The sequence below is a fragment of the Stegastes partitus genome, unplaced genomic scaffold (genome assembly GCF_000690725.1).
Source record: "Stegastes partitus isolate 25-593 unplaced genomic scaffold, Stegastes_partitus-1.0.2 Scaffold381, whole genome shotgun sequence".
NCBI lineage: Eukaryota > Metazoa > Chordata > Actinopteri > Pomacentridae > Stegastes > Stegastes partitus.
Window position 1 is genome coordinate 331726 of NW_007578112.1, and position 24108 is coordinate 355833.

Genomic DNA, 24108 nt, shown 5'->3' on the forward strand with positions numbered 1-24108 from the left:
GTGAGTTTGAAAATTCCCATTCATTCACATTTTACAATGTGTTGATCAAAGGCTTCTAGACTTGTTGTAGATTCAAGAATGAAAGCTTCTTCATATCTTGCTGACAAAGGCTTAGTTGTCCACCAACAAACTGTTGTTGTATTTGGGAAGGTCAAGGTTACTTTATTAATACCTGTGGGCAGATTTGTTTTGCAGAAAAACAAATGAAAGCATTTCCTCAACCAAATACACATTGAAAAAAGACAAGAGACAAGAAAGTGCTCAGTGTTCTGCCAGTCGTTGATATGACAGCCAGGAAGTTAAAAGATAAGATAAAATAAATAAGATCAAGATAAGCACAAACAAAACACAATAAAAAACCTTAGGGAAATAAAAGCAATCTCTGGGATGTCCCCAGTATGACATGTGCTCATTAATTTATCTATATTTTGTAATATTCAGTCTTGCAGTAGAACATCTTCTTGTAGTGAGTACAGTAACCATCGCCTGGTTAAGGCAGATATCTAAGTCAGCCTGGGAACATCCTGGGATTTCTGTGGAGGAACTGTTCTGGAAGGGTTTGGGTCTGGTGTGCCCTGCTCACACAGTAATGACTAGGCCTGTGGTCTGGCTCTCTTTCATTTCATTTCAGTATTTGGCATTCTGAAAGTCTTTCAATCTGATAAAGCTTTAAACATCTCCTCTTATATGTTCTCATCGGTATTGAGGTAGTTTTGTGTCTGGCATAATCAAGCTTTGACTCATCAGGCTCCCAGTCAGGGTCACTGTTGCGTGCTGACTGCACAGAGTTGGGAAAGACTGGGAAGAAGGTTCACTGTAGTTAACGTTTGCCTCCAGAGAGGTGACCCAGCAGAGCTCAGGGTTCAGCCTGAACGAGTTTGTTTATGCACACATCGTATGAGGTCAGTTAGTTGCTCTGTATGAGAGTTAAAAGGAAATAAGACCCTCAAAAATGTGCTTTGATATGTTAATGGCTTCCAACGTTGGTGTGATTGGGATGTTAAGCTTGTGATCAAGTGCCTCTCTTTCCCCAAATTGTTACTTCACTGCTAAATCCACAAGTCTTCACACGGTGTAAGTTTTACAATGTTAAAATTATATACAGCATGGTTGGCTAACTCTATATGAGTTGAGTCTCTTGCTGAGCTGGTAAAGCAGGAAGATTTGTTAGATAGGCCAGATCAAGCTTTGTTGGGGTTGTTTTAAAAACTCTCTGTAATCTTGGTAAGCTCGTAAGTTGTTGGAACATTTACTCGAGGAGTCATTATCCAGAGTTTGCCCTGCTGATTGCTCATGGATGATACTCCTAGCGTCACCTATCTGATCAAATTTGATATCCAAGTGGAAGATGCTGAACCAAGCTGACATGACTCTATTGAGTGAATGCAAAGAAAATGATGTATTAAGATAAAGAAGTCAAGCTTTGTTGTGGGTTCGCTGGTTCCAAACCACCACATTTCTGCTCGGTCTAAAATTATTTTGTCACTGAGTCGTACTCATTTTTCCATCCCACATTGGACAGATCAGTTGTGGTATGCAAAGTTTTGAAGTAAATCATTGATTTGTTCAAAGACAAAGCAAAGTCTGTTTGGTCCCATGGCTGCCACATCTTCTCAGCACTGCTCCTATAATGATAAGTTTTGATCTGTGCCTCAAAAATGTAGCCATGTAGTCTGTACTTAAACAGGGAAATTATCTTGAGCTGTACAGCCTTATTTCCCCCCAAAATTAATTCTTATCAGGTTCATCCTGTCTTTTTGTTGCACTTCTGTTCTGCAGTAGGTGGTGGGAGCCAGTGATCCGGACAATTGGAGAAACTGGTGTTTCCAGACTATAAACCCCTGCTCTCCTTCAGTCCTAGTGGAGCTGGGCTCATGTACGTCTTTGCTTGCTTAGTGCAATCCAATGTAACCAACATCACACTGTTCACCCAATCACACACCCTTTAGTTTATGACTTTTGCATCTTTCTTTTTTGTCTGGATTTCTACGGCAGGTGGGGTAAAAATAGGAAACATCAGGAAAGCTTGTTGCTGTAAGGACAGCTGCTGACTGTTCTATGCGTGTGCTTACCTGTTAGAGTGGTTCTGGGTAGGCCTGTCTTGGGTCATAGGTCATGTCGGGGATGTACTGCTCGTGGAGGTCAGGGTCTAGCGGCATGGTGTCCAGGGGCAGATCAGCATAGCCATACGCAGGGTAAGAGCCATCTAACTCTGAGATACACAGACAAAACCTGATCAAGGAAAGATCTTTTACAGTTGGACTAAACATCACCCAGCCCCTACTAGTAGCATGTGTAACCATCTAAACAGAGTTGCCAAGACTTCTCTCACTTCTGCCACCTCCTAAAGCTCTTCCAGGAGAATACTGAACCATTCCCAATCAACCAAGAGACAGTTCCACCCATTGCTTCTCTTCCCAGTTGGCCAAATCTGAAACACCTGCCCTGGGAAGCATCCTTGTTAGATCCCTAAAACACCTTGACTGGCTCCTTTCCACCAACTTGTATCCATGTGGAAACTCATTTCTCCCAACTTCTATCTGTAATCCTACTTTTTTCATCACTACTTAGAGGTGATGGCTGTAGATGAAGGTGGAAAATTGACAGCTTCTTCTTTCGGCTTCAGTCTCTACCCTAAGTGATGTATGTTACACAATAATGCAATAACAAACAATCCCAACATGGAGAAAGGGCCGAGACGGATCTAACATCAGCTGTAAACACTACTTTATCTCAGATAGGTGAGCTGTCACACAGAGTTACAGTTTTTGTTTACTCTTTTGTCGCATGGCAGTGGTCCTCAGGTTGAGTCCTTAACTTTATTTGGACACTTTGATCACTTGCTATTAGTTTCACTTTAGCTTGTGTCACTTGGTGAATTAGCCTAACATCAAGTGAATGAGAATGCAGCCATGAGGAACATTAATGCCAAGTTCTCTCATCCCTGTAGGCTGTAGAGCTGAGCTGCTACTTGCTGAATTTGGGGATGCTGTGTCTGACTGACATTATGATTAAATGATTAAAAAATAGACTTGACCTTAAGGGGTTAACTTCCCCTTCCCTCTGTGTTTTTTGTCCTGAAGCAGGTCAACCCCTCCTACCTTCCCACTGCTGTAATAATTACCTCTGTGACTTAGCTGCTCCTCCTGTAATTTAAATCCTATCCAGGATTATGAATTTTAAAGATGATCTCTTGTTTTTTTTTTTTTCTGGGGTAAAGGTTGCTTTAATTTCTACTTTTTTTTGCCAGCGCAGAGTGAAAATGAAAGGAGTGAAAAATGGTTTTGCAAACCTGAGAGATGGAAACATGCCAACAGCAAGATACAGACCTCTCAGGGAACCAAAATGATGACAGAGAAAATGGACAACATGTGGTATCGTTGACCTTTCATTGGGTCTTGCTGTCCTCAAGTTGTTTTTCTCTGTTTCCATTTTCACTATGATTATCTGAATTTGAGCAACATAGCTTAGCACTAAGCTTGGAAGCTGGGTTGAAAGGCTAGCCTGGCTCTGTTCAGCTACAGATCACTAATTAAGATGGTGTAGCTCATTTGTCTCACCCCGACACAAACAGAAGCTAGACATACATATGTATTGGCTTCATCTAGTTTAGTCCTTATTTGTTTAGTCATTAAAAGTATCCTGATTTGCCTATAAGTACTTCCTGTCTACAGTGTACCCAAACATTTATTTAACCACCACTAGAAGACTGAAAAAAAGGTTCTTAAGTGTACTTCTGTCAGTTTGAAGCATATTGATGGAGGGTTTTCTGGATCGACATCAGATAGTCTTGAGAAGTGTAAGTCACACTGAATGATGTCAGTGTGTTTCTATTCATGTGCTCAGATGGCTCAAAGATTCTTCACATTAAGGACCCTGACATACACGCTTGCTGTTCTATTGGCTTAAAATACAATTTCATGATGCGCGTTCTGTGGACTCCAAATGAAAAAAGGCAGAGAATGAGTGTGTTGAATGGAGACGCGTGTGGAAAGTGTAACATGAGAGACAGACACTAAATAAATGAGTTCATTCGGTTCTGACAACTGCACTATGAAATCAGCACCTTCAATTGACCTCCATTACAACTACTGACTCAGTGTGTGTGTGTTACAACAGTGGATTAAGCATGTGGGAATTTTAAATAGCGCCGCTACACTCCTAGATCACACACACACATAAACATGGATACACGAGGACACACTTGGGATGAAGACTAAAGCAATAATTAAAGATAAGTGAGATGGAGGGATTTGCACAGAGTATTTACACAGAGGAAATGCGAGAAGACGGATGACTGAGTAAACCGTTTTTTCTAGCTTCACCTCCCCACTTTTTTCTGCTCTTTCGTCCATCCTCATGTTCTTTTACCCTCTGCTCCTTCAGCGTCATCCTGCTCTCCTTGCTTCTCATTTCGTTCATCCATTTTGTTCCTCTTACTGGTAGAAAGGAAGATTTTGCATTGGATTTGTTTGTTTATAGTCTGTTGTAACTAACTATGTGAAGCGAAATTCTACTGATGCAACTTAATGTAGATCAATTTTACTACATAGTCAAAAGTTTTCGCATTTACATTGTGATTACATAGAAAATGTATTTTTCTAGTTGTACATCTCATTCATGTCTGACTGTACAGATCATAGACTGTATAAAAGATGGACGTAGCAACCGGCCCTGAAATATGAAGCCAACCCGGAAGTGTCAAAAAGCCCTGGCTCCCATAGACTTGAATTGGAAAAGAAGTGATCACAGATCACGAAATACTGCATTCCTACAGCTCAGGATTTTTTTCTTATTAGTTTTCATGGTCAAATCCAGAGATCAGGTGGCCAATCTGAAAATAAATCAATGCTGAATTTTTAAAAAATCGTCAAAATTTTGCGGGGCAAGGGGCGTGGCTGGTTTGATTGACAGTCGGCAGCAACGATACAGACGAAGTGAGCAGAAGGCGGTAAATGTGGGCGGGCAGAGAGGGCCCGCCTCTCAATCCATCTGACCAATCGCTGCTCCTATGGCTCCGCCCCCCTCTGACGATTTTTGCGTCACTGGCTCCAAAAATCCAAGATGTCAACCAGGAAGTAGCAAAACCCTGGCTTCATTTTCTCAGTGCAGAAACCAACGGGTGGCGTCACGGTAGCTGCGTCCATCTTTTATACAGTCTATGGTACAGATACACTGCCATTTATTAGTCCAACTCCCTCTATGCAAAAACAGGACTGACCCACAGCTTGTGTCTAAAAGCCTCCTGTATGACACAAACAAAGCTGAAAAATGAATGTATGCCTCTCAGCTTTGGTTAAGTTTTCTAAAGGTCATTTTTTAATGTGATTAACTGGAGATTGAGTGGCAATTGTTAATACAGCTGACAATCTGACAAGAAAGCCTCATTGGGAGATATGTTACTTTGAACTTAAATTTAAAAAAAAAGAAAAATATTTCAATTAAAAATCAAAGAATTTTATCTAATGATCATGTACCTTGTTCTCTTGATTGCTCATTTCTCGCTCTAGTCCACACTCACACACACACAACACACCTATGGCACAGCAGTTTTGAAGCCCAAATCCATTCTGTCAACAGCAGGGAGCTTACTGCATGATTTCCTCATGTCCTGTGTGCCTTTGTGTGAGATGAGTCTTAAATGACATGAATACTAATGTGATCTTTCTGGCTCTGTTCACACCTATGTCTTGGATGATCCAATCGCGAGTGGACAGCTTTAAGTACAAGTGTCAGTGCATTCAAGGCTTACTGGGTTGGACTTCGGTGAGTCGGACCGCATTTAGAACTGGTATGAGTTTGTGTCTTGGGCCACATAGAAGGCCAGCCCACAACATCCTATTACATTCTCATTCTCCCACCTGCAGTGTCTTTATAAAGGGCAGCAAAAAGCAACAACAACAGGTAAAATGGGTTGTCATGGAAGGAGTACACCTGGGAGTGTAGAGCGTGCATTGCTGCCTCCCTCACTGCTGCCTTCCTAGAGCGAGGAAGTAAATTCGGATCACAAGAGGTCACTCAGAACGCATGTGGAAACACAGGAGCACTTGGCAGAAATGGCAGAATGTATCTGCAGATAATGTTAACAGAGGTGGACAATGATTCTCCAACCATTGAAGTACATGAGGGGCAAAGGCTGGCCCAAGTGGTCCAGTCTCACAAAAGACCCCATGAAGCACCAAGTGTTGTAAACCTTAATGCTGCTATGATAGAAAGTTGTCTTAAATTGCATCTGAGTGCCCATTCTGACTTCTGTTCCCTGGAAGCACCTACAAAGGAGACGTGGGCTTCAGATCTGGGCCGTGGTACAATGGAAGAAGGCAGTGCTCTTCTGGGAAAAACCACTTACTTAACCACTTTTACAGACCACCCTTCATGGTAGCTATATTTACAGATGGCCTCTTTCGGCAGGCTCCTTGCCACACTGCCAACACTGCTCATCAATGGTTTGGAGAACATGATGAAGAGCTCAGTTTGGTGCCTTGTCCTCCAAATACCTCTGATATAAAGGCACTCAAGCATCTGCGAGATGTGCCGGATAGACACCCTAAATCTTGCAGGACTGAAATGATCTACCGGTGACTGATACCACAAGATACCTTCAGAGGTGGCTGTGGAGTCCAACAGATGGGTTAGAGTTGTTTTAGCAGCACGAGGTAGTTTTAGTGTTGCGGCTGCTCTGTGCACATGTTAAAAGCATTTCCCTGTCAATCAAGGTACTCACCATCAGTTAGGTATGTAGTCTCCAAAGGAACTGCAGTGTGGGCCTGCACAGAGATAGATACAATAATATTAAATGTCACCTAAACGGCAGACAACCTTTTTGTTTTTAGATTTTTTTAGATCAATAACAAAGACATCTGTTTAGCCTTCATTGTACTAGAGAGAATGTTTTTATCATCCATGAATTGACTGTCAGAAAAACAGAAGGGTAAAGGAGGCTTTTGACCACAGCATAAAGTTGGGTATCATCTGCATAGATATGAACATCAGTGCTGCTTATGATGATGATCAGTGGTAGCGTATAAAAACTGAACAGTGGTGGACAAAGAACTGTTGTCTGTGATGACAAGTCTTGAAATGAAACAAGTAGATTGACATCTGAGGGACCCCCACCACTTTTTCTTGTCTTTGTAAATGCTGTGATTGACATTACTGAGAAGCGTAGGGATGCGTTTCACACACACAAAAAAAAAGTTAAAAAGGTATCTTCTATTTATTTAATAGTGAAATCAGTCTCAATTTTCGAGCATTTTTCGAGCATCATCAGTGTTACGCTGCGCCATGAGAGCAGACTGGAAGATAAATAAAGCACATTTCATATGGTGTCTGTCAACTCTTCACTGGCTTTTTAAAGATTTTTGCTAAGGAATCGCAGGTTGGACATTCTCGTTGCTTAAGCTAGCCAAGACAGATTAATTTGTATTTTCAGGGTGTGCTTAAGTTAAACTTTTTTTGCCAACACCTCTACAGCCACACACACCAATGGGCTCTTACCATTTCCCAGGCAGCAGGGTCATGTTTGAATAGCGAGTGCGTGAGCTCCACTGACACTCTCTTCCTGTAGTCGGAACTCTTGTCCTCCGATATTCGAAACAGCACTGCTGCAGCATAGGTGGCTGCAGAGAGACGCCAACATCGGTCATTTATAACAGGGTCAAATAGGAAAAAAAAAAAAACAACAGGTGCTAATTTTTTCTCTCTGCAGTTTGTCCTCCTAGAATTCACAATCAAGTGATCACAGATGAATTATCACATAATTAACCAATCATCAACAATCATATTTATAAGCTTATAAGTTTGTGTTCGCACGAATGGAAAATTTAAATAATCAATGTCAAAAAAAACACTTTTATTGGACGAAGAAAATCCAGGTAATATCAACAAACCCACACTAATGATTTTTTTCCCCAAGAATTAATTAAGGTCTCAAAAAGACTAATGATGAAATACCACAGTATGCCACATTAATACGTTTTTTAAAACAAACTTTCTGAAGACACGGTTGTTTTTAGCAAGGGGATGGTGCAATTAGCAGATTAATCCACATTTACTGTCCTAGAGGTAGAATAGGTGGAATGTGCTAAAGGATAGAGCAAAATGCTGCATATGTGAGGTGTCGGTGCTGTAAAATAGGACAGTGGTATTAATTACAGCGTCACAATACATCCACTGCACTGCACTGGGGTTACTTCAGCAATAACAGGTATAGATGGTGTGCGTCATCTCTCAGTGAAAATGTGTTTCAGAAAATGTATATTTTATAGTATGTCATAGTTTTGTGTTTTAGTTTTAGTTTTGTGAAAATGTCTTACAGTTGAAGTTCTGTCATCATTATTTAAACTAAAAAATATCTGTGAAATATCCAACTTGTCCAAATTCTACTGCCAGTGTCACAAATGGACTTACTGACAGGATAATGACCTGTTGGTCAAAAAAAAGCAATTGTTTCCTCATCGCCCTTTCATTATCTGATGACAGCTCAGTAGTTGCAAGCACCCTGTAATAGTTAATAACATGGTTAATAGAATAAGAAATTCTGATGGATTTTCATGTCAGTTATTCTACAGAAATGCTCTCCCTGCAGAATGTGTTCATGTCTTGTGTGAGATAGATATTGCACTGTCACTAATTGTGAATTCCAGCAGATGGCAGTCATGATTCATCAGCCAGCTTCCCTCACTCAGGCTTTCACCACCAACCAAAGAACCTTATCCTTAAAACGGCTTAAAGATCATGCAGTGACACACCAGTTAAGCTTCATAGTTTAGTTTATGAATTTTATTGTTTGTGGCCTCTTTTAATCCTGATTCTAGTCATATATATGTATAGATTTATTTATGCATATATGTAAATGCACATGTTGGGTGGAAGCTCGCTGTCAGTTGACATGTGACGTACCGATTCCTTCGTTGTTGGAGTGCAGCAGCTCCATGAGCGGTGCTGACGCTCCCTCTGCATCGATGAGTTCTGCAGACTGCTTGTCCAGGGCCAGCTCGCACAGGACACCTGCAGACACTCGCTTCACATTCTCCACATACGAGTACAACAGCTGGACACAAACAAAGACACACACACACCGAAGGGTTTAAGTCAAGACTTTGGAGAGATCAGTCTAGAGCGTTAATTCTGGCCTGATTTCTTTACTACTTTTGATGTGCGTTTGGGGTCATTGTCTGGTTGGAGCAACCAGCTGTGTCCAATACCCAGCCTTCAGGTTAATGATTTTACGTTTCCCTGAGCAAGCTGGAGGTAATCCTTCTTCTTCTTTATTATTCCATCTACTTTGTGTGAAGCACCAATTCGACTGGCATCAAAACAGCCCCAGAGCATAATAATGCCACCACCATGCTTGATGGTAGGTTTGGTGTTCTTAAGGTTAAAGGCCTCACTTTGCACTTTGTACTTACAATAAATTGTTTTCACAGATGATTTTGGGATCTAAAACATCTTTGAATTGGCTCCAGGTTTGCGTCTTCAGCTCTGTCCTCAGCTTCTTAGACTTTCCCATTGTAGTGTTTGTGGCAGAGTCTAATGAAATCTAATCAAATTGGCCCTATTTAAATTGGCTCAGAGCAGTGAGCAGATGTAGTCAGTCTTAATAACTCACAAGAAGTTAGGAGGTCATGCGACTAATAAAATTTGATGAACACAGCTTTCTCATCACCAAAACTGATAATTCAAGTTGCTGTATGTGTATTTTTGCACCAGCAGATGTTTCTTATTTTTTCAGAAGGCCTGTAATAAATCTGGGCTGCAAGGTGGAGCTGTGGTTAGCACCGTCACCTCACAGCGAGAAGGTCACCGGTTCGCGTACTGGTGAGGACACCTGGGATTTTTCTTGCATGTTCTCCCCGTGCAGTGTGGGTTCTCTCTGGGTTCTCTGACTTCCTCCCACAGTCCAAAAACATGTTGAGGTTAATTGGTGATTCTAAATTGTCTGTAGGTGTGAATATGAGTCTGTCTCTAAGTGTAGCCCTGTGATAGACTGGCACCTTAAGTCAGCTGGGATAGACTCCAGCCCCCCAACCCTAGTGAGGATTAAGCGGTGTATAGATAATGGATGGATGGATGTTCTAAATCTATGAAAGAACCAAAATGCATGATTGTTTTTTTGTGACAAAGATGCATGTGTTTCAACTATTCCATCATAGAAAAAGTTATAGGAGTCACTGGAAACTCAAAACTGCATCATATATGTGGTTTTTACATGTTTGTAAAGGACTGTAATCCATCAAGTAGTCGCTGCTGGAGCTCTGTTTGCATGTTTGTTTGTACATGTTCTCATTGACGGAGCACAAGCACAGTAAGAAGTCTTAATTCCTCCTGAATTCTTACTGTTACTGCCACTGCCCTGGACCACTGCGCTTCTTCTCCCCTTCCATGGCAACAACCTCTCCTGTATACAGCCTTGCAGTTGCCCATATTATGTTTACACACTGTGACCGGCGCACCTCAGGAAGAATCCCTGATCTGGGGCTGTGGCAGGCATTAAAAACAATCTGTATGTGTGTCATAAAACCGATGTGTCAGCGGTGTCTGTGTCTAGTGCAGCCTGATGCCTTCACGTCATACGTCGTGTTGGAGCGTACCTGTACAAACAGTGGTATGGTCTGCATGCTGGCAATCTCTCCTCTGTTTATGGGGTCTCTGGCCAGGATGTGAAGCGCTCCCGTGCAGCCTTCTACTATCTCCTCCATACGAACACCATCCTGATGACAGACAGCCAGAAATGTTGAGACAGAGAATAATCAAATAAGGAAATAAACTAACATAAGTTAACCCAGTTAACTCTGATTTCTGATTAGTAAATGGTTGAAATAACACTAAAAACACAAGTGGCTGAAATGGATGGCCCTAATGATAATACTGTGCTTGACATTATCTGGAAAGGCCGTGGGCAGTGAGAGTGAACGTGACAACAAAAACAACCCATGACTGGCAACACCAATTCCAATATGTTCTGTTTTCTTTTGCTGGTTTACTAATACTGAATTTAAACGTGCACCAGATTACATCAGGTGAAAAGGCCACTTTGAAACCTTTTTTTTGTCGTTCACCACATCGTGCAAAAAGAGTGACCAAGTGCAGGAATACCTGGAGACAAATGGTTTGGTATTACATCTTCATCAGTGTCCATCTTGACCTTTTGCCTGTCGCTGAGTAAGACAGAACAAAGGCGCAGCAGTGCTTGAACATTGAAGTCACTGGAAATGAAACTTTCCCACAGATGCCGTTCGGTTGCATCTATTGATTAAATCTTAGTCCTTATGGCCAGGTGGGATTTGTTAGGTTTAAAAAAGCCATTTGATGCTAAAAACAAAAATCTGTCCTCCCAAATCTACTGTTCAGATACAGTCTGGCTGTAATTTAGATTTCCCTGATTATGTGCTACGATGCTCTGTCGTCACGAGGTTTATTGTCATGTGCACAGAGAACCAGGCACATCCTTTACATACAGGAGTATTTTCCTGATGTTTGCTAAAATTTTTTCTTGTTAAATCGCATTTGGGCGTCGCTATAGCTTGTCTGGTTGAGCTGCCGTCCCATGTATAGGGGCTATAATGCCTGACCTAGCAGTCATGGGTTCGAGTCCCGCTCATGATCCTTTGCTGCAGGTCCTTACCTCATTGTTTTCCCCCCACTTTCCTGTCTCTCTCTCTATGTCCTATCTAATAAAGCCTAAAAAGTATAGAGTAAGTATAGTATAGATAGATAGATAGATAGATAGATAGATAGATAGATAGATAGATAGATAGATAGATAGATAGATAGATAGATAGATAGATGTAGCATCTTCCTGTACGCATCTGACCTGACAGGTGAATGTTGGAGCATCAGCACGAGGTCCCATCAAAACGTTCTGATTTTGTTCTTGTTGCGCATTAAAACATCTGCAGGTGTGAGCAGCAATTATCATCGTATGATCACCATCAGGCAACATTACTTGCATTTGTAATTTCACCATTAACCTGCAAAATGTTCTCTGTCAAGAGGATGAACCGACCTCCATGTTGGTGATCATCATCGGTGACGAGAATAGAGTCTGTGGCTACAACCTGAGACACCAAGCAAGAGTTTTAACAGTGGAAGAGCTCACAGTCTCTAAGACCAAAGCAGGTGTATCGGATCAGAAATACACCAAACACATACCAGTCATTTTCTTTGAATGAGCAGGTGTGTCCAAACGGATGACTGGTGCTGTGAGCAATAATTTCAGGCTGACGAGATGATTTAATTTAGAGTGAGGTAGAGTGTGTGTGTGTGTGTGTGTGTGTGTGTGTGTGTGTGTGTGTGTGTGTGTGTGTGTTGGCTCCACACCTGATATGTTTGCTGTGCGGAGGAGGCGTGTCTCTGCGTGTCCTGGTGAGCCTTCAGCAGCAGGTTGACCAATCGTGGAATAGCACCTGCTTCTCTTAGCGGCGCCTGGTTGGACGGGCACAGTGCCAGGTTTCGAATGAGCCCGACTGTGGCCTGGGTAGAGGACAGAGATCAAAGAGTCTCCTCAACAGGACGCTGAAGACGCTATGTGGGTCATCTTTAAAGGCAGCATCACATGTGGCGCCTCCAAATGGCAGCGCGAGCCACTTTTTTTTGGAATTTCAGCAAGCTGTTTACGTTGCACTCGTGTTTACCATCCAGCGTGTGATGGTACATATCAAAGGGAACCACAGGGATGAGAGGGGAAAAGATCTGACGCTTTTCTGTGGATGGAGAGCTTGCCTCAACGCTGAGGAGCTGGGAAGACTTCCAGCTCCTCCATGGGAGCTCGCTGCTGCCTCCCCCCACTACCACCAAATGCTCTGAAAAGCTCTGACTTTACTTTTCAAGCCGCACATAGAAAGTGTGTAACCCTGCACACAAGTCAGAGGGAAAGAAAAAGCATTAGTTAACAGCATGCTGTGAGAGCTACCACTCCAAATGGAAATACGTTATACATGAATCATGATGAGGAAATGATTATGTAAAGGTTTCAGAAAGGGTTTGAGTCCACAACCCTACTCACAGGATCCCTGCAACTATTGCAAATCATCTTAAAACACTGTAATAATCTTCTGTTTATTGCTAATCACCAACTATTTTAATTTACTCTTTGATTATATAGTATCTGATTAAGAGAACTTTTTCAATTTGAAGGAAATAAACCATATTCTCAGAAATGTAAAAATATCACTGAAAATCTTCTTTAATTAAATGAAAAAACAAAGAAATTAAAGGTGACTAAGCGAGGTAGATTAAGTTGGGTTGTAGGTTAAGGTATAACAATCCCCCCCAGCCTGGGTGTTCAGCCACCTGACGACAAGCGACTGTAATTATTGTGTGAGCTTCTTTCTGTGCAGACATTTACAGATTCTTATCCATCATGCAACACCGTCAGGGAGGCGTCTCATCATCCCCGATTCCTTTCTGCAACAAGACAATGACTCAAACATCCAGCCAGAGTCACAAAGAGTTATCTACAGCCACAGAAAGAACAGAGACTCCTGCAGGAGATAGTCTGATCCACAAAGCGTTGATCTAAGCATCGTGGAGCCTAAGATTATAGAAAAAGACAGAAGAAGAAGAACTGTGGCAAGTTCTTCAAGATGCTAAACAACCTACCTGTCAAGTATTTTTTAAACTGAGGACAATTGGTGCAGTATTGAAAGCAACCAGTGCTCACAGCAAATATTGCATTAATGTAGTTTTCATCTCTTTAGTATTCATGGCTTCATTTTGAAAAAGCTTTACTTGAGCACACTGTTTTTAATCCCGTTAACTTTTGTACTTTGGTTTCACAGATGCTCCATCTGACCGTAAAGACTTGACTCTTGTCACAGTCATTCAGGTCTTTGTACCGCCCCGTTCCTCCATCAAATTAACAGGTCGACTGTGAGAAATAAAACTTAATATCTAGTATGTATCCCAGACGGTGATGTTTAAGGAACATCACATTTTCAACCATAACTGACACTGAATCAGTATTAATTCAACTGTGATCTAAAAAGTCCATCTAAGCTACATGTTGGCTGATTAAACACTAAATATTTAGCTGTTATAAAACGGAACTGGTAAAATATTAAATAAATAATTTGTACTTTGACATATTTAACTCAACATACAATACAGATTACCAAGGCTGCTGTAAATAAAAAGATATCAAGTGGTATTATTAGCTTGTTCATTACTTTTGCACATATTTCAGTAATAATGAAACTATATTTTTTTTCAACATTCATTTCAATTACTTTTAAAAAAATGTAATTATGGAAAACATGTGTTCAATACTGACATTTAAATTTCTACATGTACCAATATAACTCCATTAACTGTCACACAAACTAGCTGAAATATGTATTTATCATTTGGAAGTAGCACAACTTGTACGTTACTGCTTCCCTCCTCTCGCTTATTTGTTCCTCTCCCCTCTCTCTCTCTCTCTTTCTCTCTCTGCCTCTCGCTCATCCAGCTCTGTAAAGCTTCCTTATAAAGTCAAATTTTCCATTTCTTTATTCCACATCATTAAACACCAATAACTCAGTTCAATACTGTAATGTGCCTGCGTTGCCGGAGCTGTCTGACTGACGGGGGTGAGATGTGCAAGTGTGTAGTGTATAGTGTGTGTGTGTGGTGTGTGTTTGTGTGTACACGAGTGGAGAGAGGAACAAAATAGATGAAGCCCATTTCACTATAGTAGGTAATAGGGAGTGACAGAGAGATAGATAGCAGACTGTGTGCAGACTGTGGCTGCCTGTGGAATTTAGAATCAGTATTTATGTGCATAATTCTGTTATTTTTAACGCTATATGTTTTTCTCATTGGAGATAAAGTCCATGAAAAGTGCAGCATGAATATCTGCTGGAAACAAGTGTTGTCGTTTCCCTGCACAGCCACACATTCTGGGTTTCACGGCAATTCGCGCAAAGATGTCCTGGACATGATCAAATTTCACGTCATGCAGACCCTCGCTCATTTACGGACTCACATCAGCCTCGACCTAATCAGAGACGAGTCTGAATACCAATTTAGTCTCTGTTCTCTGGCCACCCGAGCCACCTGAATGTCACTCAGTAAATGTAGCCCCTCATTCATTAAAAAAGAGTTTACCAAATAGTCTGGGCAATAATTCATTTTGTAAAACAGTAAAAAAAAATTGGGTCACAAATGAGAAAATTTCAAGGAGGCAGGATTGGATAATTTGGCATCTACTGCACTGATTAGGACACTTCATTTGATTTAATTTGTCCCTTTGGAGTTCCCCAACTATACGATGGATTCATTTATTTACTGAATGATAACCCAGTTTATTAAAACTGTGGTTTTATTGTTGTTGTTGTTTTGATGATTATTTCCATCAGATCTAAAAACTCATGGGAGTACAGTGACATAAAAAAAAGTCATGAAACAAGCAGTTGTACCATCAGACAAGTTGTAATCAAACCAACAGTTTAACCAGATGCTTTAAAAAGTAGGATCTAAAAAAAAAAAAAAAAAACCCAGGATGGCACACAGACACTACGGTTCAACGCTCTTCTGGTTCATCGCCCAATTTTAAGTTTAGTCACGCGAACTCCACCAACCCGACTCAATCTTCTAATCAGAGGTCTACAGTGTAATCAGGCCTTTACGAGTGAATCTCTGCATTTGCAAAATATACCTGAGGATACATCCAGGTCACCAGGTTGTCCGCGGATTGTTATCAGAGATGGAGGCACCACAGGAAGCCGAAGCGAGGATGCCGATCCGGCCTGCTCACCAGGCTAATGAAACCACAACATAAACCACCACCAACAAAATGGATCAACGACAACTACAAATCTCTGCAAACAAACTCACACAGGACTTTTGCTGCTTATGGACACTTGGCTTCACACACTCTTCCTAGCAGCTAGCAGAACTAGCAGGACACTCGGCTTTTTGCTGGGACAGAACCAAAGATTTCAGTAAAGGCAAAGGAAGGGGATGACGCATTTATGTCCACAACAACAGGTGCACTAATGCCAAAAGGATAGACAGCCACTGTACAAGTGGATTTACCTTCAACGTGAGTTTACTGTTATTAAAGGTACAGCTGTGTAAAGGATGCTAATGCTGACATTGCCCTCGGTTTCTTGCACAGCACCAAATCCTCACAACAGATATCCAGAGGAGCCAGTGTCATAGTCGGGGATTCTAACCATGCACATTAAAAGATAGTTCTCCCCAGTTGTTCCACTAGAGGGGAAAAAAACACACTGATTAAAGCTTATTCTAACATCAAGAAAGGGTTGAAATCAACACCACTTCCGCACTTAGGCCAGTCAGATCACTTCCCTCTTAACCCCAGCATACACCCCCCTCAGAAGAAAAGCTCAGCCCACCACAGGAACTGTAAAAACATGGTGAGAAGGAGCTTCCTCGCAGCTGCAGATCTGCTTTGAAAGGCCTAACTGGGACATCTTTAAGGACCAGGACTTAGGGGCGTACAAATCAGCTGCACTCTATTACATACAGAACTGTGTTGACAATGTCACTGTCAACAAACACATCCAGGTCTACCCCAAAGCCCTGGATGACAAATCTCTTCAAGGATCGTGGTGGTAACAGGGCTCTATACAGTCCCTCTAACCTGAAGAGAGGAATCAGAGATGGCAAAGCAGCCCACAAGAGGAAGCTTAAGGACCACTTCAACGACCTACGGTGGGTTTGGCAGGGCTTCACCAACTACAAGACCAGCAACTTCACGACGGCTGACGGTGACACTGCACTGGCAGAGGAACTAAACTGCTTCTTTTCCTGCTTTGGGGTGAAAACAGAAGGCACAAACACACCTTCACCAGCCCCAGACAGCCACAGCCTCACTGTGCAGGAGCATGAGGTGATACTGGGCTCAGAGCAGTGAATCCCAGGAAAGCTGCTGGCCCTGATGCTGTGACAGGAGGGTAGTGAAAGAATGTGCAAATCAGCTCTCTGAGGTTTCCACAAAAATCTTTAACCTGTCCCTGTCAAAATCCATCATCCTGTCCAGCCTGAAGTCTTCAACAGTTGTCCGACTGCCAGAAAAGTCCATCATCAGCAGGCTGATTGATAACCATCCTGTAGCCCTCACATCCTCCCCATAACTCTGACACCATTATTAGGTTTGCTGATGAGATGGCGATGGTTGGATTTATCTCAGGAGGAGATGAGTCTGATTACAGAGATCAAGTCCAAAGACTGACGGTGTGGTGTTCAGGGAACAATCTGATCCCAAACTCCCCAAAACAAAAGAACCCATCATAGCCTTTTGTAGAAGCTGGTCTGCTGGCCATCAACAAGGTCTGTGTGGAAAGGATCCCTGCATTCAGGTTCCTGGGTACAAACACTGATGAACATCTCTCCTGAACTACCAACACCACAGCATCAGTGAAGAAGGCCGAGCAGCGACTCTACTTCCTGAAGATCCTCAGAAAAAAGCAACCTGGATCAAGCTGAGGATCATCAGCTGTTCACTGCTTTCTTTGGTGGACTTATTCAGCTCTTGTTGCCTCAGTAGAGCAACAAACATTCTTAAGGACCAATGCCATCATGGACACCATCTGTTTGACCCACTCAAATAGGTAGATGCTTCAGTTCCATTAAATTCCTTTTGAAAGCAGTAAGATGATATAGAAAGGTCATATTTTTATTTTTATTTTTATTTTTTCCCCGTTTTTTTCTTTGAAATGATCTTAAGCTGCCCCACTTTCTACCATTTGGCTAACTGTATATACTGGCTCCTTTTGTAAATATATGTAAATATTCTTATTTGTCTTTTTATACTTTTACTTTAATACTTTTGCACCACTGGAGCTGTCTTTTAATTTCATTGTACTTTGTGTATGATGACAATAAAAGCATTCTATTCTATTCTATTCTATTCTATTCTATTCTATTCTATTCTATTCTATTGATGATGCAGCAATGCCTCTGTAAAAAATGTGCCATGTGTTGTCATGGCTATTTGTTGATCAAATTAAACGTATTCATGAGTGCGTCTACCCTTTTCCCTTCCACTAGTGTGTAATATAACCAACATGAGCAGATATCAAAAAGCACTAATTCCCACAGTGGCTATATTTGTATATTTACGCTCTCCAGAAGCCTGCTCAGTAGAGAGAATCCATGACAAACACATCATGTAAAAGATCCCCCAGATCTATCTTTGGACACCGTTCACTGTTCCACAGCTGCGTGTCAAACAACTCCGTAATGTGTAAAATCCAAGATGACAGTAAGTGGATTTTACACCTTAAAGTCCATGATTTTAGCAGGAGTAATCTGCTTAAAGCTGGCTGTAATGTGACACAAAATGCTCAACTCTCGTGTTACCAGTTAACACTGCGCGGTTCCTCTTGTCTTTACTTCCAGGCTTATGGCTCAGTCAGACCAGTGGTTCTACAAGTGGGGGGGCAGCGACCTCTGGACGACTGTAGTTGGGGCATAACGGATCTTATTGAAAACACGTTATCAGCCACAACAGTAAAACCACCTGCCTTATATATCCCCCTCATTGTGCCGCTACAGCTCTGACCACTGAAGCATGGACTCCACAGATGTCTGAAGACGTCTCGTGGGATCAGATACCGAGCCGCTCGCAGCACATCCTGTAAGTTGTGATGTGGGACTTAACATGGATCTAATGATTTATTGTATGTTGTTCACGTTTTCCTACATTTGTGTACATTAATCAAACACTGGGTGAATTAGCAGCTCCCAGGGGCAATAAGCGATGTCTCTTCTGCTCTCTGTAAGTGTCACTTAGCCCCGGCGTCTCTTTCTTACTAACAAACTTTTACTTCCTCTCTCCCTCTCTGTCTTTCCTTATCTGTCTGTCTGTCTCCAGGGATTCAGTGTGCCAGTGGTTGTTGTCACAGCTGAAGTGTTTTGGGGCTGAAGCATGATGGGATATGTGTGTTATTGTGTGTCCTTGTTCTCTGTTTGCTGTCCTAGCTCTTCCTTCTATATATATATATGTGTGTGTGTGTGTGTTGTGTCGTATAGAACAACATCAGTACAGCGGCACTAAAAGTCAAGCACTGTTTTCTGTTTCATAATCTCCCTTCAGACACTATATCAACACCATCAGCGTGAACATACTTTTCTTTGCTTTGCCTTCCTGTTCTCTTCCCCTCTCTTTTCATTTCCTCTCCTGCTCTCTCCTCGTTTCCATTTCTCGGAGTGTGAGTGACACTGGTGGATGTGCAAGTTGTACCGAGTTCTGGATTGCTTTCTCTCCCCGTTGCCACCTATCTCTATCTGTCCGGCGAAGAATGATGGTATGTGTCCACCGGATCCGTCACTTCAACGATTCCCATTCACTGTCTATGTAAGACGCCGTGCAATGCATTCCGGTAACACCGCGATGGGTTTTGAGAAATTGTGTTGCCTGCTCATTGACATTAAGTTGAAGTCTTGGCTACTTTATGCAAATCCGCCACTTGACACCGTCGACAACTTCTGAGAAACTTTTAAACTAACTGTTGTTAATCTAAAATGAAAACAGTTTCAGCAAAACTTAGTTCTTGCCCTAAGTGTTTTCAGAAACCCATGCTGGTGAACTGTTAATGCAAGCAAAAGTTTCCAAATGAGGTACCATGTTGGTCTAGTTTGAAATTTAACCTACAAGTGAAGCATTCGTCCAATCAGGTGCAGCCAATGTTTGCATTGGATTACTGTTATAGAGCACCTGTCCTCGTATCCTCATAGCTCCCTACGCAGAGCCTCATAGGGTCTCTGGATATGAGTGGTGGGTGAAACATTCATAAAGGGACTTGAATCACTGAAATCACTACTCAAAAAAGGCTTGATGTACATTCAAATCTAACAGATGAGGTAAATTAAGTGTAACACTGTTCTGTTTATAGCAACCGCAAATACAATCCCTCTGTCTGTCACTGAGGTGATTACAGGTTGTCTTCTTTGTGTTCTGCTTTGTGAACATGTATACGTCAAATGAAACATCAGAGAGAGTAGGTGTTCTTACTTGACTACAAAATAATATGAATAACTCCTAATTGGTGAGGACAGAACAAGTGAGGAGCCCCACCGAAAGAATCTCCACATACGTAGATTTGTTGGACACATGGAGAGTCAAACATCCGCAAGACAGACAATACGCATGGGTTAGGGCTATCACAAAAGAGTAATCCAACAGGACAGGTTAACATCTTCTTTCCTCTCATCTTTTTCTGTCTCTTCTCCTTCTAACCAGTTGACGTTAACTCTGCTCCACTACATGATGCCTCTCACACCGCCATGTCCCCTCACCTTCACCACCGGCCAGTAGTGCGGCTGCCCAAGCAGCTTGACGACGGCAGGGATGCCATAGTGCAGCCGCACTGCATTCTGGGCCAGCTCTGCGTCCTGGTGGCGGGAGGTGAGGTGGCGCAGGGCACAGACCGCCGGCTCAGCGACGTCTTCTTTCTCCCCGGCGCGAAGCACAGCGTGAATCAAAGCCTCCACCCCGCCGTACTGAGTCACCAGAGTCTGAGAGAAAACACAGGGAACAGAAGTCTTCTTTTGAAATGCAGATGTGCTTTTATCAACATGACATTATTTCCAGCATAAAATCCATTTTTTATACACCGCTTTATCCTCTGTAGGGTTTGCAAGGGGGGCTGGAGCCTATTCCAGCCGACTAAGGGCGAAAACAGGGTGCAACCCGATCACTAGTCTATCGCAGAGCTACACATAAAGACAACCAAGCACACTCACATTCACACCTATGGACTATTTAGAAGCACCAATTAACCTCGGCATGTTTTTGGACTGTGGTTGGAAGCCTGAGAACCCGGTGAGAACCCACGCTGCACGGGGAGAACATGCAAACTCCATAAAGGAAGACCCTAGGCCAGGAATCAAACCCAGGACCTTATAGCTGTGAATGGTCAGTGCCACCTTCTAGAATAAAATCCATCTTAAAAATCCTTCTTGAAACGTGTGGACTAGCAACAACAACAACAACAAAAAACCTATAAGCAATCACACACCCTGTCTGTGTGTGTGTCCAGGTAAAAGAAACAGTAAATACCAATATGACATCTTGCTTTTGTCAATGGATTCTCCACAAGTGCAGACTGTCTGGGGTGAAGCGTATGCACAACACCGATGATTTACTGAAGACTGGGGCACAAAAACACCCAGAAGATGTACAGTCTTGTTATTTCCTTTGCTACTTTAATGAACAACAACATGCATAAATATACATTCATGAAATCTCCGAAGTCACACTGAAGCTGTTTGGTAACTACGATCAACACAGCACGGTGTTTCCCCGCTCATTTAGAAAGTAAAAAATAGCTGAAGTCACATTGCATTGTGTATTTTAACATTTTTAGAATGAACTTGTAAAGACACAGCAGCATTAAAGATTCACAAGATGCACCAGTATGTGTTGGTCCTTTAGACGCTCATGTTTTCATCCAGTTTTAAGCTACATTTCGGTTGTGTGCATTTAGACCGTGATTGTTTTATCTACGTGGTGTAACATAGTAAAAGATTTCAACTTGTTTTAAGTTCCAAGCACACTGCAAGTAAAGTTACCACGAACATAATGTGCTTGTAGCTTGGGGCTAGCTCGCCAACAGTTGTATGACCACTGCTCTGCCCATGAACACCACCAACCAGGAGGCTGCCTGTTTGCTACACCAGTAACTGCAGTATTTATCCCAGCCGTGGCATCTTTTGCTCGCATAACTGTGCCCTTTTAAGTCTTTTCTTGAGACTTACTTCTTTCGCCTTTTCTGATTTTATACCAAAAAAAAGGCGAAAGGTGTTGATCTGGCCTCCAAACTACCCAGATCCCAATCATCTGAGAATCTTTGGTATGCAGAGAAACAAGACGAGTCCATGGAGGCCCCATCCCACAGCCCACTGGACCAAATTAATCCACTGTTTGTGTTCTGGTGCACATATCAAGGCACGTCTCCAAAGGTTCTGTGTCCAAGGCCTAATGGGTCAGAATTTGTTTTGGTGCTACGAGGGAAGCCTACACAATGTTAGATGGTTTTAATGTGGCTGAAAAATGGCAACTCTCAAAACTTTGACATGGGATCTCAAACTAATGATGGTGCTGTCAGATTAAAACTGACATCATGCTGTTTATTTAGAGTAATGAGAATGTCTCTGATGATATAGAATCATATTAACACTCCATGATTTAGAATGTACATGTTCATGTATCGTATAAAACTGAATAATTATGGATATTACACACAGCTGGCAGTGTAGCGTGACGTCTCTTCATGTTTACCTTGTTACGAGAGTTATTACAGGTGAGGTTGGATAGAATGCCCGTGGCGCAGGTTAACATGTTGACATCATCTGAGCCCAGCTGGGTGACCAGAATCTGTAGCAGGCCGTCCAAGCCCTCCTGCAGAGAGACAGACCAGTGGGGACAGACAGTCATGATGAATCAGAGCAGCACTAGTGTAGCAGGGTTCACACTAATGTAGTTTCACAACTGTGTCAAATGCAGCAGACAATGGTGGTAATTTTCTTTTTTCTTTAATTCACATTTTTGCTCACAGGATGAAACACAGAAGTTATCAGCAGGCTGCTTCACAAGTGGGCTGAAAAAAGAACAACAGTTATAAAATGCAGCATTTTCCCTTCAATTTAAATTCCACTCACACATTGTTCAGGTCATTTTTATTTTATTTCTTTTGAATGCTTAAGCTTCAGTGCTCACCTAAAACAGAAGTGGACCCGCATTAGGATTTGTGACACTACAGGTAGTGCGATGTTGAAACCTGATGCGTCCATTGGACACACACTGACTCTGGTGCTGTCACTGATGCAGCATGAATCCAACAGTTAATCTTTTGAAGTGAAAAATATTTTCATATCCATTGATTCTAAATTCACTTTAGAGAGGTAGAAGGTGTATATATCTCAAAAAAACAATTCTAACCAGGTAATTGAACTTTTTGATCATAAAACATATCAGGCACAACTTAATATTCAAAGTTTGTATGTCAGAACGTTCCTGGAGGAACTTACCTCCTACATAATAGTAGATATATGATTTTTTTGTTTGTTTGCTTACTTTTAAAAAAAGCTGCAGAAATTCAATTAAAACCCACGACGGTGGTGCAAACCATGCCAACACATCAACCCATATGTGTCCACTGGCTCATTTAAGTGCTTCTGTGTTTTGACCTGAACCAGGAATTAAATGTTTCTTATTATCCCCATCACACATTCGAGACGTGATTGAAGATCAGACTTTTGGCTTTAAAATGTTAACTGTTTAGAAATTACAGCCAATGTTTACATCATGTTTAAAACTATGGATATAGGGATTATTTTTAATGCTTGAATGTAAATCTGTTGCAGTCTGATGTCTGGAAGGACATCACCAACCGAGTTTCCTCCCTTGAGAGGTTTTATCATCACTGCAGACACCTTCATTCGCTGCCTGTTTGTGTGTCTTTCTGCCCTCAGTTTTATCTTCAGTGAATGAAAATCCTCTCATTTGGGTGAAGGTCAGGTGACTGATTGGCCATTTAATAGTGATGTCATTTTGGCCATTATCCATCTGTAATGCGAAGCACCATGCTGTCAGTTTTGCAGCATCTGAGCAGAAAGTATAGCTCTATGCACTTCAGAATTCATTATGCTACTTCTATCAGCTGCCACATCAATTAACACCAGTGACCCAGTTTCACTGGCAGCCATAACACTACCTCCACCTTGTCTGACAGATGATGTACTGTGCTTTGCATCACGAGACCTTGTCCTCCTTTCCCAGACTCTTCTCGTCATTCTGGTCTAAGTAAATCAGGTTTTATCTGTCCAAAGAATTACGATCCAGATGTAGGCAGGCTGTTTTAAGCGCTTTCCAAGTGTGATCTTATGTGAGTCTAATGCAAATTCAACACAACCAGACTGTTAATGTCCTTAATTTGTCATAAAGTAATGAGGACACAGGACCAGGCCGCAAAACTGCTTTGAAACAGTCTACAGTCTGCTTCACTTCACGTCCACTGTGGTGGTCTACAGAAGTGAGTTAAGAAAAATATCCTTTCTTTCCAAAACCCCATGGACTGCATTGTATGCTGCATTTTGAATTTAGTGTTGTCATGGTGTTTATTTGTTGCCAGATGTTCAGTACATGTTTTCCTCAGA

The 24108-nt window shown here is 41.9% G+C and overlaps 1 protein-coding gene across 1 annotated transcript in view; it reads right to left on the reverse strand.

Annotated features, from left to right (window-relative positions):
* LOC103359554 (junction plakoglobin-like) overlaps positions 1-24108 on the reverse strand; it is a 139218-nt gene that overhangs the window by 16012 nt on the left and 99098 nt on the right. The window contains exons 9-16 of the mRNA XM_008284948.1: positions 22232-22351; positions 20248-20466; positions 12322-12474; positions 10593-10712; positions 8902-9052; positions 7498-7619; positions 6725-6767; positions 2073-2212 (exon numbers count right to left, since the gene is read on the reverse strand). Of these exons, the coding sequence (XP_008283170.1) occupies positions 2076-2212; positions 6725-6767; positions 7498-7619; positions 8902-9052; positions 10593-10712; positions 12322-12474; positions 20248-20466; positions 22232-22351 (1065 nt within the window). The 3' untranslated portion in view covers positions 2073-2075. The remainder of the gene's footprint in view (positions 1-2072; positions 2213-6724; positions 6768-7497; positions 7620-8901; positions 9053-10592; positions 10713-12321; positions 12475-20247; positions 20467-22231; positions 22352-24108) is intronic.